Genomic DNA, 14,136 nt, shown 5'->3' with positions numbered 1-14,136 from the left:
ACTGGTACTTCCCTTAATTCAAAGAAAGAGTCCATGCCACCTGCAATGGTGCCAAGATATGAGAAGGAGGGCAGAGACAGACTAGAAACCTAACTTCCAATGAAATCACAATCCTCAAATTAAAATTTCCCAGCAGCCGTCTGCCAGCATTTCCTTCCAGAGCACTGAATGAGCTAAAGGAACACTTTAAGTTTACTGTCCTCTTGTCTAGTGCAATCAGACAGCACCCAGGGGCCTTGCTAAGGAAACAAGAGGCATGTTACTCCCACTAGAATATTATTTGAATGGAAATATATTTTAAAAAATAAAAAGAAAAGGAAGCAGACTCCAGTTCAAATTTTATTTGTATACAAAAATATATTATCACGGGAAAACTTACTGCTATTTCCAACTATATATAATTAATTACAAATATTTTCATAAAAGCACTTTAAATTACAGGAAAGCTATGTTTTAAGAGAAAATACAATATTAGCATGGATCATCTGTTCTAATACGCTGCAAGCAGGCAAACAAAGTCAGTTTCACTGTCTAAATTGCCCAGAAATGGGATCAAGGGCTGACTTTAAGGTGAGCCTGAGAGTGGCCTGGTAGAAGGTTGAGTGCACGTCTTCATCCCCTCTGGCAGCAGATTCTAGTAGCTGATTTTAGCAGGTCCTCGGAACTTTCTGAAGCTTCTCCCTTATGATGAAAGGACCCAGAACTTCTTGTTTCACATACCTGTAAATGAGAGATAGGTAAGGTTATCCACTCAGAGGCTCACAATTCCTATGCTTAACCACATCACACTGTCTCAGACGTGCATCAAAGCACCAAACTCCATGCCGGGCTTCCCACACGATGAGTGTCTGATTAACTGGAATGACTGGGCAACCCACTGCAATTTCCATGAAGTAGACAGGCTTGTTACATGGGTCTAATACAAATTATGCTGCAATTATAATAATCCCTGTCAAAACAAGCCCTGGTCTTCTGATGTAAGATGGTGCAGTACATAAGAAAAGAGGCAATAAAATCTTCAAGCAAATAGAGATGATACAAGGACTTTCTATCCGATATTTAGGTTTGTCTGCAAGAGTGTTAAGAACATAGTTATTTTTAAATAACCAGCTTTGGATTTAATTTTTCAGAGTTTACCCGGCTCTTTACCAAAGAAGAGCATTAAATACTTCTCATAGAAAATCAACCCTTCCACTGGAAAATTAAGGGGCTGGGACAAAATTTTCCTAGCCCACTCTGTGACTAAACAGGACCCCCCATAGCAGAGTTGCTGAACCTTCCATCCCAGAAGCTGGAGTTGGTCCTCCTGGCTTTTGCAATCTTATCCTTTGGAAATAGAGTGTATAGATAGATTGTGAGGGTCCCTTCTTCTGGGCCCCTATACTGCAGTTATAATTTGATGTCTTCAGTTCTCAACATTTTTGGTCACACAAAACAGGTAACCATTAGTGTAATTCCCAAATAAGAGGCTTGCAAGTATGCATACCTAATCCAGGTCATTCAGTCACTGGCATGGGTCTCTGGCGAAAGGCCCCACAAGCCAATTCTCTCTTTTGGCACCCACATCTTAAAGTTAAATTTCACCCAAACCCTGGATCTAACCTGGGAAAATTACCCTGGCCCATGGGATGAAAGCCTTTTGGCTTGTTGGAGTAATGCACTTGTGGTTAATCAGTTCATTTCTTCTCTGAAAAGCCTGACAGGCCATCATGATGGTAATGCTCCAGTCTTGCTTGCTCTCCATTTCTCAAACAAAATGCCGTTGTTTGCTAGTGAGCTGTTCTCACTGTTTGGAAATGCACATGGTCTACTTTAACACAAGCTTATCCCAGAATTTCATTCCTAGCCACTAGAGTCCTGTTTCTTCTTCTTCTTCTTACTATTTTGACAGAGTCTCGCTCTGTCACCAGCTGGAGTGCAGTGGCGCAATCTCAGCTCACTGCAACCTCCGCCTCCCAGGTTCAAGCAATTCTCCTACCTCAGCCTCCCAAGTAGCTGGGACTACAGGTGTGTGCCACCATGCCCAGCTAATTTTTGTTATTTTTTAGTAGAGATGGGGTTTCACCATGTTGGCCAGGCTGGACTTGAATTCCTGACCTCAGGTAATCCACCCACCTCAGCCTTCCAAAGTGCTGGGATTACAGGCATGAGTCACCACCCCATCCTAGGGCCCTGTTTCTAAACCTAAAGAAGCCTTAGGATGAAACTTTCTGCCCCACGGCAAGCTGGTTAACATTACAACACTTTATCAGAAGTGTCTGTTAGTTTTTTGTTTTTTTGTTTTTAATATCAGACATGTACTTACTTGCTAAAGTTTTGTCAAGATCAGCAATGAAGGCTTCTAGCTCTTTTGTGTCTCCTAATTTAGCTGTAAAACAGGAGAGAGAGAGAGAGTTCAGTTTCCATAACAAAGACAGCTGATGACTCCACGTTGAGTTTTCCAGGAAGTTGGAACTTCCAGAGTTATAGAATGGATTATTTCTATTTTACATCTACCTCCTTATTTTCAGAGACTTAATTGAAGAGTGTCCTGGGCCAACCCTAAGTGTGTGCTCCAGTGTTTTGATACAGTAAACTCAGAAACTGATTCTGAAGACTAGCCTCAGTGTTTCTTTATTTTTTAGTTCATCACCACCCTCTCCAACCATCCCACCCCACTTCTCCCTCACATAGAAGAGGAATCTTCCTTCACTGTCTTAAATGTTTGCAGGAGAGTGAGGAGCAGGAAGGGAAGATAAAAGGAGTTTGGTTTTTGTATTGTGTAGAATATGAGTTATTAGTCAAAAAATTCAGTAAGCATAGCACTGTGCAGAGCAGACACCTAGATTGTGTCATTCCTGTGGCACTAGCCTTCTGATGCGTTCTTGCTTGTGCTGTCCCCCCAGGGCAACGCTGCAGCCCTCAGAGTTCCTCCAATATGAAATGAATGAAGAGTTCACTGTTTCTTATCAAAATGGTACAGGGAAGGCGCCATGAGTCTTCTGGGTCCAGGACAGCCTCATCCCCTCCAGGTACCCACACAAGGTAACGAGTCCTCATTCTGATTTGGTTCTCTCTAGAGCTTCAGATGTAGAGATTTTTTTCATATAGCTGACTTTATTTCTGTAGAGTTCATCACATCATTCATGCCTTCCCTGAAATGCAGTACTGGACAGTTTTATTAATTAACACCTGCTAGCTACAAATGGCTAATTGTTCTTAGCTTTTTAAGTCAATTTGCCACTACGGGCTTTTTTTCTCTCTTTAATTCCTACCTCTTGGGGATCAGGTAACAAATCTGAGCACGTTTTAAGCTACTTTTTATACTGCTCTGTCTCTGAATTCAACAGATCCATTACAGACTGAGGGCTGGATAGTGGCAGAATTCCCAGTGGGTGCTAATGTTGCTATGTTGAGAGGGGAATTTTAAAATGCCTCTTTTGAAAAAAGAGTGAAGTCCTGTCTTATTGCCAAAGTGAAAAGAGTGATGGAATTGTCATTTCTTTTTAACTATGTTCCATTTTTATTGCATTCTGCAACTATTTTCAGCAAGTATAACTTTTCTGAAGGAAAAAAACTCCTTTTGTTTTCAAAAAGGCACTTGTCCAATGTAACAGAACATTCAACTCTCTAGCTGAAGACATTTTACCAGTTCCAAAAAATAAGAAACTGCTTATGCATCTTTAAAGACATTTTAGGTCTATTAATACCACAGTAGAGACAGGCTGGAGCTGCTATTTTAAATCATGTTAGATCATAGCTTATCTAATAATGACAACCCCATTTAATTGCTAAATTGGTCATCTGAAAGCATTGGTTAAATAATTAATGCACTAAAAAGAATTCTACTATCTGCAAAGGCAAACTGCTGAGTTTTAAATTCTAGAACCAACAAGTCTGGGAGGAGACTCCTAAGAAACACTGTCATTTGCACAGTCTTGATTACATCACATGAGAGAGAAGAGTCTAGTCTCCAAATTTTCTTTTTCCCTGTGACTTCAGGTTTTCTGCCCCAAATTATCTGATTTCATGTTCACACTGATTAAAATCCTGAGAAATAAAAAAATCCACTGTATACTCTACAGTATTAAGACATTAGTCTTACCTATTTGTTTTGTACATTTGAGAAAGATTGTTTAGGGGATAAAAGGGACAGAGAAGGGATTGAGAAGGGGAGAGGAATAAAAAAGCAAAAAACTCAAATTCCAACTAATGACCTTACCTTTCTGAGGAGTGACAGTGGGAGAGAGAAGAGCTGGGGTAGAGTCTGTTGGAGAATTCAGTTTTTCATCACTGAAGCTGAAGCTGTTCCTATAAAGTGAATCTGCACTTTTCAGGAAGGAAAATATACTCATTAGAAATAGTACTCATGAGATTATAGACTTATCACTTTATAGTCTATTGATAACCAACAATTTGTCTTCAAAATAAGCCAAAGCTGCAAATCTATAATAAAGAAAACAGCCAGGCGTGGTGGCTCACGGCTGTAATCTCAGCACTTTGGGAGGCTGAAGCAGGTGGATCACCAGAGATCAGGAATTCAAGACCAGCCTGGCCAACATGGTGAAACCCCTCTCTACTAAAAATACAAAAATTAGCCAGGCATAGTGGTATGTGCCTGTAGCCCCAGCTACTTGGGAGGCTGAGGCAGGAAACTCGCTTGAATCTGGGAGGTGGAGTTTGCAGTGAGCCAAGATCACACCACTGCACTCCAGCCTGGGCGACAGAGTGAGACTCTGTCTCAAAAAAAAAAAGATTAGAAAACAGGTTTATTTCCAGGTTTTATGTTTATGCCCCCAAAATGATTCAAGACGGGGGAGAGAGAGAGTGTGTGTGTGTGTGAGAGAAAGTGTGTGTGTGAGAGTGTTTGGGTGAAAGAGTGTGTGTGTGTGTGCATGAGTGTGTGAGTGTGGGTGTGTGTGTGATAGTGTGTGTGTGAGAAAGTCAGTGGATGACTGTATGAGTGTGAGTGTGTGAGTGTGTGAGACTGTGTAAGAAAGTGTGAGAGTGTGTGTGAGATGTGTGCATGTGTGTGGAGTGTGTGTGAGAGTGTGTGTGAGAGAAAATGAGTGTGTGTGAGAATGTGAGTGAGAAGTGTGTGTGGGAGTGTATGTGAGTGTGTGTGGAGTGTGTGTGTGTGGAGTGTGTGTGAGTGTGTGTGTGTGAGAAAGTGAGAGTGTGTGAGAGTGTGAGTGAGAAGTGTGTGAGAGAGTGTGTTTGTGTGTCCAATCAAGTACACCAAAGGCCCTTGCTTCCCTAATACAGGAAGGGGGTGATAGGATCATCATGACCAGTGCTTGGTTGATGGTGGGGCTTGGTGGGGGGGGGGTAAGGATTTTAGGCAAAAGGAATCATCTCAAGTGAAATATGTCCCTTCTGCCCTCTGAGCCTCCTAAAATACAAACATCTGGTATCCCATGACTTAAGCCTCTTTCCCTGCTCAAGAGAGATCTTTGCTCTCTTGCTGTCCTATAATTTAATAATCCTCTCTTTTACTTAAGAGAGGTTTTCCTAAGAGTCTGTACTCTTCAGATAAGCCAGAAGGTCAAAGATAAAGACATCTTCTCCTGGAAGTTCATCTATTAGACACTTGGAGTGACTTCATGGCTCCCTCTATTCTCATACCTCCAAAGACTTGAACGACAGCAAGATGAGGCCCCAGAAGTTCAAGGCTGAACTGGGAGTCAAGGAGACCATCCAGTCAACTACTAAGTACTAGGGTGCCTTTGATCAAGACGGTATCTCTGGGCCTAGCTTACTGATCAATAGAATGGGAAGGTGGACTAAACAATCCTTAAAGGCACTTCTAGCTCTAAAGTTCTGAGATTCTCTGAGTCCTGCTAAGGGGAAGGAAACCAACCCACGGTTGGCCCAGCTGTGTGGCTGTGACTCAGAAAGGGGCTGCTGGCTGAGCAGCACTGACTCAAAGGGTGCAAAGGAAAGGCAGGCAGCAGAAGCAGGATGTGGCCCCTGAGGTCACAGGGAACAGCCTTCCTGGTTAAAACAAAACACAAAGCCAGCCACAGCTGGAGCAGAGAAGTGGCTCTTCAGGTATGAGAGGGCAGCTGAATGATGGGGGCCTTACCAGGTCCCCGCCTCCTCGGGATTCTTCCACTTTAAGCCAATTACCCCCAGCTTAGGAGGAGGCAAAAACATCTCTGTTTGGTCCCATTAACTGAAAAGGAATTTGCCTAAGTGACAAGAGATAGGCCCGGTATACAAAAAGTATCAGAGTTTCCGGAAGAAGAGGTTTCTGGTCTCAGGGAAATTCGGCTTTGTCCCTAAGAGGCTGCCACAACTTCTCAGGTGCCTCACCTGGCTCCCTTTCCCCCCACCCTCTCCTGCCCAGGGGCCCACCTGCCCCCTGCTCTTTTTCGCTGACACCACCATCTTGTCCACTTTTCCAAACATGCCCAGAAGATCCTTGAGAGCAACCCTCACAATCTTTGCTTCCTTCAGAGGTCCAGCCCAGCTCACCTGAAACGACCACCATCACTGGGCTTTGAGGATGAACATGGACTGAGATCCAAAACCCTGGACCTGATACCTACATTTCCCCAAAAATACATTCCTCAGAAGGCTGGTCCTCCGAGGGCTGTGTGATCAAGTACACCTGAGAAACACCAAACAGCCTTGGTCATTCCCGTGGGTATGTCCACTTCCAACATCCTGAAAAGACTTGTGGTTAAACAAAACCAGACCCATTTCCCCAGTGTACCTGACCACGGGACACTTTTTTGTGGTGCTTCTGCTACTACTTCTCAGGACCCTTGGACTCTGTGGATCCTTTCTCGGGAAGCCCTCCTGCTGGCTCCCTCAAATGAGCCCACCTCCAAAGGAGCTCTCCAATTCTCCCAAGGGAAGCCCTTTCCCCTTCACACAGGAAGCTGGCCACACCCACTGCAGACCTGCAAGGGAGCCTTACTGTTGTCACCATGCAGTCACCAGGAGAATCGCCACAAATACAGCCTGAGAAACTCATGGGGAGAAGATAAGGCAAGATTTAGGGGCGAGAAAACCACAGAGGGTCCTGAGGAGGCAGGCCTCATGCCTAGACTCTGAGCCAGAAAATACGAGGCCCTTGGCACATTATCTGTGGCTATGAAGGATACCTGAGAGCTTCGCCCTCCTCCCTGGCCCAGAGGCTGGCTGGCCCAGATCACAGGGACCACACCTCCGCTCTCTATCTCCCACAAGCAGCTGGCCTGGGAGAGCAACTTTCCACGCCACTGTTCACTCCACCCACCCGGCATGCACCACAGGCCCTACCCTGACTTTGAACTTCAGCTCTCTTCTTCCCCTACTCTCTAGCAAGTTTCCATCCACGTACACTCCTCTGCAGGGGAGAAAGACACCACAATTTTTTCACCTCACAGGCAAGGAGGCCAAACACTATTGAATGTTGGGAGAAGGAACAATCTAGATATGGAAAGGCCATTACAAAAGAGGATGGTAGCAGGAGAAAAAAGGAATCCAGCAAAGATTCAGGAAAAGCTCAGCGTAACTCATGGGGCCTGGAGAGAATCTGTAGAGAATGAGCCATAGATCCGGAATATTGCCAGGACTGCCCTCTGATCCTTTAGGTTCACAGGCTAAATGCCTTCTTGACGTGAGAATTTTTCCTTAACTGAGAAAATATACAGACAAACTGACAGCCACTCCCACAGTGAGGGAGGAAGAGGAGGAAAAATACTAGTTACAATATCTATTTATATAGAAACACACGCACACAGAGGCATGGCAGCACAGCTACACTCACTTCCTCCTGCCCGCCCCCGCCCTGGCCACCACACACACACACACACACACACACACACACACACAGACACACATTAGCTCACGCCCCAGCTCATTGCCACACCATGACTTCACTCCCTTTCCATGAGGTGTACAATCTGGGACAGACCCAACTCCAAGTTTTGAAATGTTCAACCTTCGACCATCAAGAAGAAGCTGACCGCCAGCATCCTTGAGCCAAACCTGCTGCAGCTGAGGCACACCCTGTGATGATATTTACACATTGTGTATGGCACAGATGAAAAGAGAGCCCTCAAGGCCTCAAAGCTACACCACTGGCGAGTGGGCATCTAGCATCTATGCCACTGTCGAATGGGTGTCTAGAGGCCATGTGAAAACCGCATGACCCTGTAGAGTCACTCCGTTTCTTCCTTGTTAGAAGAAGAACAATAACCTAGGTGCTCTGTGTATAATGCCTGTGGTTTTAATGATTTAATTCTAAAGTTCCTAGCAAAGTGTAGAATAGCACTCCTGAGAGGGAAAAGGTAATCACAGAGAATAAACAGAATCAAGATTCTCCCTCTTCTTGAGAGAGAGCAGCAACACTCTTAAGAGATCTTTCGCTTCGGTGGCATCCTAGAACAAACCTCCCAAGAACAAACCCTCAACACAGAAGTACCCCAAGCTCTAGACCTCTCTTTACCCTTAACCAATAAAATTTCTTTCCACAGAGTTTTATTAAGAATATACAATGGGCAAAATCTCACGCAAGACAGATTTCAAGGTAGGCAAAGTCGGACATCCTGTTCTTTTCCCTCCCCTGGAACTCTATTCCTTGCAAAAGTAATAGCCAGTTAGTCTGATTAAATGACAGCAATGTATTGCTGGCTGATCACATATTCATGTATTATTACCCTGCGTGGGTATCAGGTGCTGCTATTAATAGGGGCTCGAGGGACCTAGAACAGTGATGATTTGGGGAACCCTGACAGGTGGTAAGGCTGGATATTTGAGGGCCTTACAACATCGGCTTCAATCAGCTCCGAAGCACCATCTCACATGTATCTCAAATTCCCATTAGAAACATCCCTGGCAAGTCCAGTTAGTGTACTGAAGTCAGGAACCTCAAATTCCGGGACCGCGTTTTCTAAGGCACCATCAAAAGAAAGAAAAGCATACAAAATATACAACTAACAGAGTCTGAGAAACTCTGCTGCAAAATAGAGGCTTGTTTAAAAGGTAGGTGTGTTTTTTTAGCTCGGGGGGTTGGGAGAAAGGTAATTTAGGGTTAGCGCATGTCAACGTGCTGCTCCAGGGGGAAGTAAAACCACAGACAGTAAACCTTACCCAAGGCTCCTGTAAATATAGAACGATCCCACACACGTTTAAAGCAAGCAAACTATAGTAATTAACTGAGAAAAAGAAAGCTTTGGACCTACCTCCCTTTTGCCACAGGGAATGGCTGCGGGTGTGGGTTGAATTCTCCTCCTGAAAATCTAAATTCTGATAGCCTCGCCAAAGGGGGGCAAAATAAGAAAGAGCGTCTTTCCTCAACTTCTCCACCGTTGTCCCAGCTCCCTTTCTGGGACCGCACTGTCCCTCTATATGCCTTGCCAAGCATCACAAGACCTGTCACCCATGCAGAATTGCTAACACAGTACCAGGGAACCCTGAAGGCTCCTCACTGGCCTCATTCTCTCACAGCTTGAACAAGTTCAGGTTCTACCTCAGTGGCTTCTAAGCCACATAAGCCATCTGTCATGCTGGTTCTCCAGGGCCCACAAGGTCCCCTCTCCCAGGGCCAGGCCAGAATAGTCTAGGCAAAGATATGCAGGTGTTCTAAGTCTTGCTGATGATAAAGCAGCCAGTTCCTCATTTCCTAAATGGTCCTACAATATCATAATAACCCTAGCATACACAGTAGACTTCAGACCTTTTCTATTGAGCAGCAAAACACTTCCCACCTCAAAGGAAAAATTATGTGAAACCCCAATACATTAAAGATATAAGTGCATACCACCTTTTAAAGTTTAAGTTAATATTATAAACTTCTTATAAAGTCAACACACTGATTAAAACTTGAAACATAATGAGTTGAAATTTCATTTAACACATTTGAGAAATCATGGTGTACCTTTTACAGTTTTAAAAATACTGAAAAGAAGATATATTTCTAAAAATAAATTCAAACCAAAGGTAGTCAATTTCTAAAGCACCTCTGAGGATGAAGTTTGAGAAACACTACCCTCTTAATTGCATTGCCCTTTTCCTGCTGAAGTTAAAATCACTCCCACTAAAGTGCCTGATTTTTTTACATGTTGGAATCAAGTCTAAAGGAAAGTAACAACTCTATTTTGATCAACTACATTTGAATTCCACACCCCCCATCCCACCATGTGAAGTTATACTGCAATTGTTATTTTGGTCCTCTTCATGTCTTAAGAGGCCTCCCTGAAAGTGGGAACAGGAAGGAGTATTTCCTTATTAAATATCTGTTCTTCTTTCCTATCTGAGTAACTTTTTCTTTCAGTACAAGGAATGGCTATTTTTTGCCTTCGGGTGCAAGCAACCTAAATTTTTTTTTAATAATAATGAAAAAGTATTCTTCAAAGAACAGGATTGCTGTTTGATCTTCCTTGTAAGGTTCGTGCACCTTCAGACAGAGCTGTAAAAACTAGAGCAAAAAACAAAGGTAACATTGGTTTACAGCTTCATCCAAAATATTTTCATGCAAGACACTGGCTCCAATGTATCTATATGGTATGGCACAGCATGTACATTGTAATGATATCTTGAAAGCATTCAACAGAGCAAATATTTTCTCCCTAATAGCACTATTAAATAGCATCCTTTCAATTTCACAGCTAGAGAAAGTAAATCCCACTCATCACCCAGGGCCTTGACAAAGCTCAACCTAGGCTCCTGCCAGATGACCACCACCTCAAAGAGACACCTTCATAAACAGCCATCATTGACAAACAGGCACGTGATCTGGGCTCAAAAGGACTTCAGTCTATTCGTGAAGACACAGTTCCCATTCTAGCTAATAAATCATCATCATCATCATCATAGCAAGTGTTTGCTAAAAGTAAGCTGCTGTTATTATCCTTATCCTGGTGTGTCTCTCTCTTGATGAGCTAAATTTCAGTAGTATCTACCTCTCTTAAGCATTCTCTCCCATAGAAAAGCATTAAACAGACAAACGAGGATAACAAATGTCTGTACTCAATTCTTGGCAGCAATTAAGATACACATATTATGCTTCCTTAAGAAATTACTATTTAGATACACACAGCTTCTGCCAACAATATTTCTGACCAGCCTTGTGAGAGAAAAACTACACATTTAAAGCAAAGACAAATGTCATCTGAGCTTTCTTTATGTTCTTCCCATCACTTCTCTAACCACCAAACTAAGGGTTAGTCCGTTAACAACAAAAGCAGAAAACAGACACATATAACCTAAGCAAAACTACAAACTATCCCAGCTATCTCCCCTGAAACTGTTAAGAATGTGTTTCTATGTCTTCTCTTTAAGGCATCTGAAAACAGATCCTAGATCTGAAATCCCACCCAGTGGAAGTTGAAATCAGCCATGAATGGGCACGCTCAGACCTATTCTAGCAGAGTGAAGCTGTTGCTTAGAAAGGAGCTGTTCTTTGCCACAGAGCAGCAGTGACACACTGTCCTAGCTTTCTTTTCCATGGGAGAATCTGTATTTGATGAATAACTTGCTCCAATGCCCCAGTAGGAGGAGACATATTTAAGTTTGGCCTTAGGAATTGAGACAAATTTCAAAAATGTTAACACTTTGCTTTGAAATTGAAAATGAACCTATTCATTAAGAACAAAGTCCAAAAATTCTAAGTGGAAAAGTAACAGTACTTTCTTCCGTCCCCTTTCACCTCAAAAGCTGCAGCTTGGTCTAACTCTTTGGCAGTGCTACCAAGGAAACAAGCTGGAACTCAGCTTTCTGAGTCAAACCCTGACCAGGGTGGTGAGCGCATTCATCACTTTGCAGAAGCGCAGCTCATGTTCAAGTCTAGCCCTGAATCTTAGCCCAGGAACAAGGAAGAGCTCCAGGTTTCAAAATAAGAGAATCACAAGGAAAGGCCATTACTTTCACGTCCTGAGTCAAGGGCAGCAAAAGGAGTGACATTCATGCCTGTAACCCATCTAAGGATTAAAGCCTGAAGAATAACACAGAAGAGTTTAAAATTGACTTCGCACTTTGAAAAACAATAAGTAATTCTGGATTTAAACCAACAATCATGTAATACTAAAAAGGCACCTAATTTGCTGTTTGAGGTACCTGTAATCCTCCCAGGACATGTGAGTTCCTGGAAAAAGCTGTCTCTTTTGTTGTTGTTGTTGTTGTTATTTTGTTGTTGTTGCTGTTGTTGACAAAGTTGTTCAGGACAAAGAGACCCTGGGGTAGTCTCCATTGTGAAAAAGGTCACCAGAAAGCACCTTCATGCCCATGTGCTCTCTGGCTCCCCCTCCAGCCTGGTGGAGGACCTGGCTGAAAAATACTTGAACTCAGCTGTGCCAAAGGTTTTCATAACTGCATGCAATGGAGCAACAAGTCTGAGAGCTAACGGCCAGAAGAAAATGCAAGCAGTTATTTCATAAATCCCAAGAACAGCAGTTTGGGCTTATGAAACCTTTCCTGGTTTCATGAATATTTCCGTTCTGCGCCCTCCCATATCCCCACTGTACCCCCTCATTCCACTGGCGCTTGTGCCGCGTCTGCAAAGTTACAGCTGAGAGGGGAGAGGCACGGAAAGGAGGAGGGAAACTGTGGAAAGGCCTGCTGCAGGTCCAGGGAGTTCTGTCTGGCTGAGTCAGGACAAGCTGCTTAAACTCGCCTGCCTGGTGACACACCTGTGGGCGGCAGGTGAACCAACCTGCCCTCCAGCGACCTTTCCCGTGATTATCGTCAGGGGCCCCGCCACCACTCGGCCTACTGCGTTGAGCTTCAGGAAACCATTCCTCAGTTTACTGATAAGAAAACTGAGGCCGCAGTCTTCGCGGGCCAGGTCCTGGGAGCTGGGAGATCCCGGCGCCATCCTAGCGGGGGCCGCACTTACTCTCCGAGTCGCTGAAGCCACTGCTGTCGCTGACGCTGGCGCTGCTGCGCCGCTTCATGCGCTCCAGGTGCTCCTCGTAGTGGAAGTGGCGCTCGTGGAAGGGCGACGCGAAGTCGGCCAGCACCGCGTCAAACTCGCACAGCGCGTCCGACAGGTCCTCCGCGGCCGCCGAGTCCAGGGCCGGGGCTGCGGGCAGGGCCAGGGGCTCAGTGCACGGAAGTCAGAGGGGCAGCGGGACCACCTCCCAGGGCCAGGAGGGGCCGCCACGGTTGCCGAAAATAACTGACACTTGGCGCCTCTGCCAAGTGACAGCCACGCAGTCGCTGTTACCTTGTAATCTTCTCCACCACCCCCGAAGTGCGTTCTATTACCAAGTCCGTTTTACAGACAAGAAAACTGAGCCTTCGCCAGGCCCAGGGTCACCCAGCGACTTGGCGCGGCCAGACTCCTCCCCAGGCGCTGCGGATTACCTGTGCCCCCCGCTCCCCCCAACTCCGGGCGCGCGCGGAGCTGGTGGTGGCGGGAAGGTGGGACATGGGGGCCAGCCCGGGCCAGGAAGGAGGCTGCAGCCACCAGCGCGGGAAGACCGGGGACAGGTTCCCGCCGGGGAGGATGGAAGGGTGGGGGGTGAAGGGACGACATGGGGCCCCTCCTTTCTCACCCGACATCTGCAGAGCCGGGACTTCAAGGGGACCCCAGATCCCGCACTCACCTGCGGCCGCGGCGGCCGCGGGGCTGCCCTGCGCCGCGGGCGGCTTCATGAGGCGGCTCAGCTGGGTCCGGCGCGCGTGGCCTTGGGTCCTGCGAGGTGGCAGCCGGGGCTATTCGGAGGCTTGCTGTCCCGCACACTCCCGCCCTGCCAGTCCCTTTGGTGCTGCGCTCCAGCCGCGCCGCTCCCAGCACGGTCCGCGCCCGCCCTCCCACCGGCTCCGGCTCCGGCTCTGGCTCCTAGATCTTATAGCCTTCCGCGGCCGGAGCGGAGGCGGGGCCGGGGCGGGGCGGCGGAGGCGGGGCCGGGGCGGGGCGGCGGAGGCGGGGCCGGGGCGGGGCGGCGGAGGCGGGGCCGGGGCGGGGCGGCGGAGGCGGGGCCGGGGCGGGGCGGCGGAGCCGGGGCGACGGGTCTGTCCCCGCCGCCCTCCGAGGAGGCCCCTTCCCCCAGGCACCGCCCTCGCCACGCGCCCGCCCTGGAACCGCGGTGACGAGGAGTCGCCGGAGCCCCGGTTACAGCCCCAAATATTTACCCGCCTCTCGCCCGCGCGCCCTGACAACCCGACCCACGCGGTGTCCTCGGCGTCACCAGAGCTGACTGCTGGGCGCGAGCTCCGCGGCTT

General features: G+C 46.5%; 1 protein-coding gene across 1 annotated transcript; it reads right to left on the bottom strand.

Moving 5' to 3' along the window:
- Positions 1-326: 326 nt before the first annotated feature.
- On the bottom strand, positions 327-13,801 carry RGCC (regulator of cell cycle). Its single transcript, XM_024231036.3, has 5 exons — positions 13,518-13,801; positions 12,806-12,991; positions 4,202-4,303; positions 2,306-2,368; positions 327-720 (listed from the first exon to the last, which is right to left on the bottom strand). Exons 1-5 carry the CDS (start codon positions 13,564-13,566, stop codon positions 713-715), a joined length of 408 nt encoding a protein of 135 aa, XP_024086804.1. The 5' UTR covers positions 13,567-13,801; the 3' UTR covers positions 327-712.
- Positions 13,802-14,136: the final 335 nt, after the last annotated feature.

The sequence above is a fragment of the Pongo abelii genome, chromosome 14 (assembly GCF_028885655.2).
Source record: "Pongo abelii isolate AG06213 chromosome 14, NHGRI_mPonAbe1-v2.0_pri, whole genome shotgun sequence".
NCBI classification, from domain to species: domain Eukaryota; kingdom Metazoa; phylum Chordata; class Mammalia; order Primates; family Hominidae; genus Pongo; species Pongo abelii.
Note: the sequence above shows the minus strand (reverse complement) of the source record. Positions and strands in the feature narration are given on the sequence as shown.

Bases quoted from the DNA above. Each gene is read 5' to 3' on its own strand.
- RGCC (XM_024231036.3), bottom strand. From the start codon at position 13,566: ATGAAGCCGCCCGCGGCGCAGGGCAGCCCCGCGGCCGCCGCGGCCGCA. The intron at 12,992-13,517 runs GTGAGTGCGGGA...CCCTGCCCGCAG, and splicing joins CGCGGCCGCCGCGGCCGCAG to CCCCGGCCCTGGACTCGGCG. The intron at 4,304-12,805 runs GTAAGTGCGGCC...TGAAAAGTGCAG, and splicing joins TGGCTTCAGCGACTCGGAGA to ATTCACTTTATAGGAACAGC.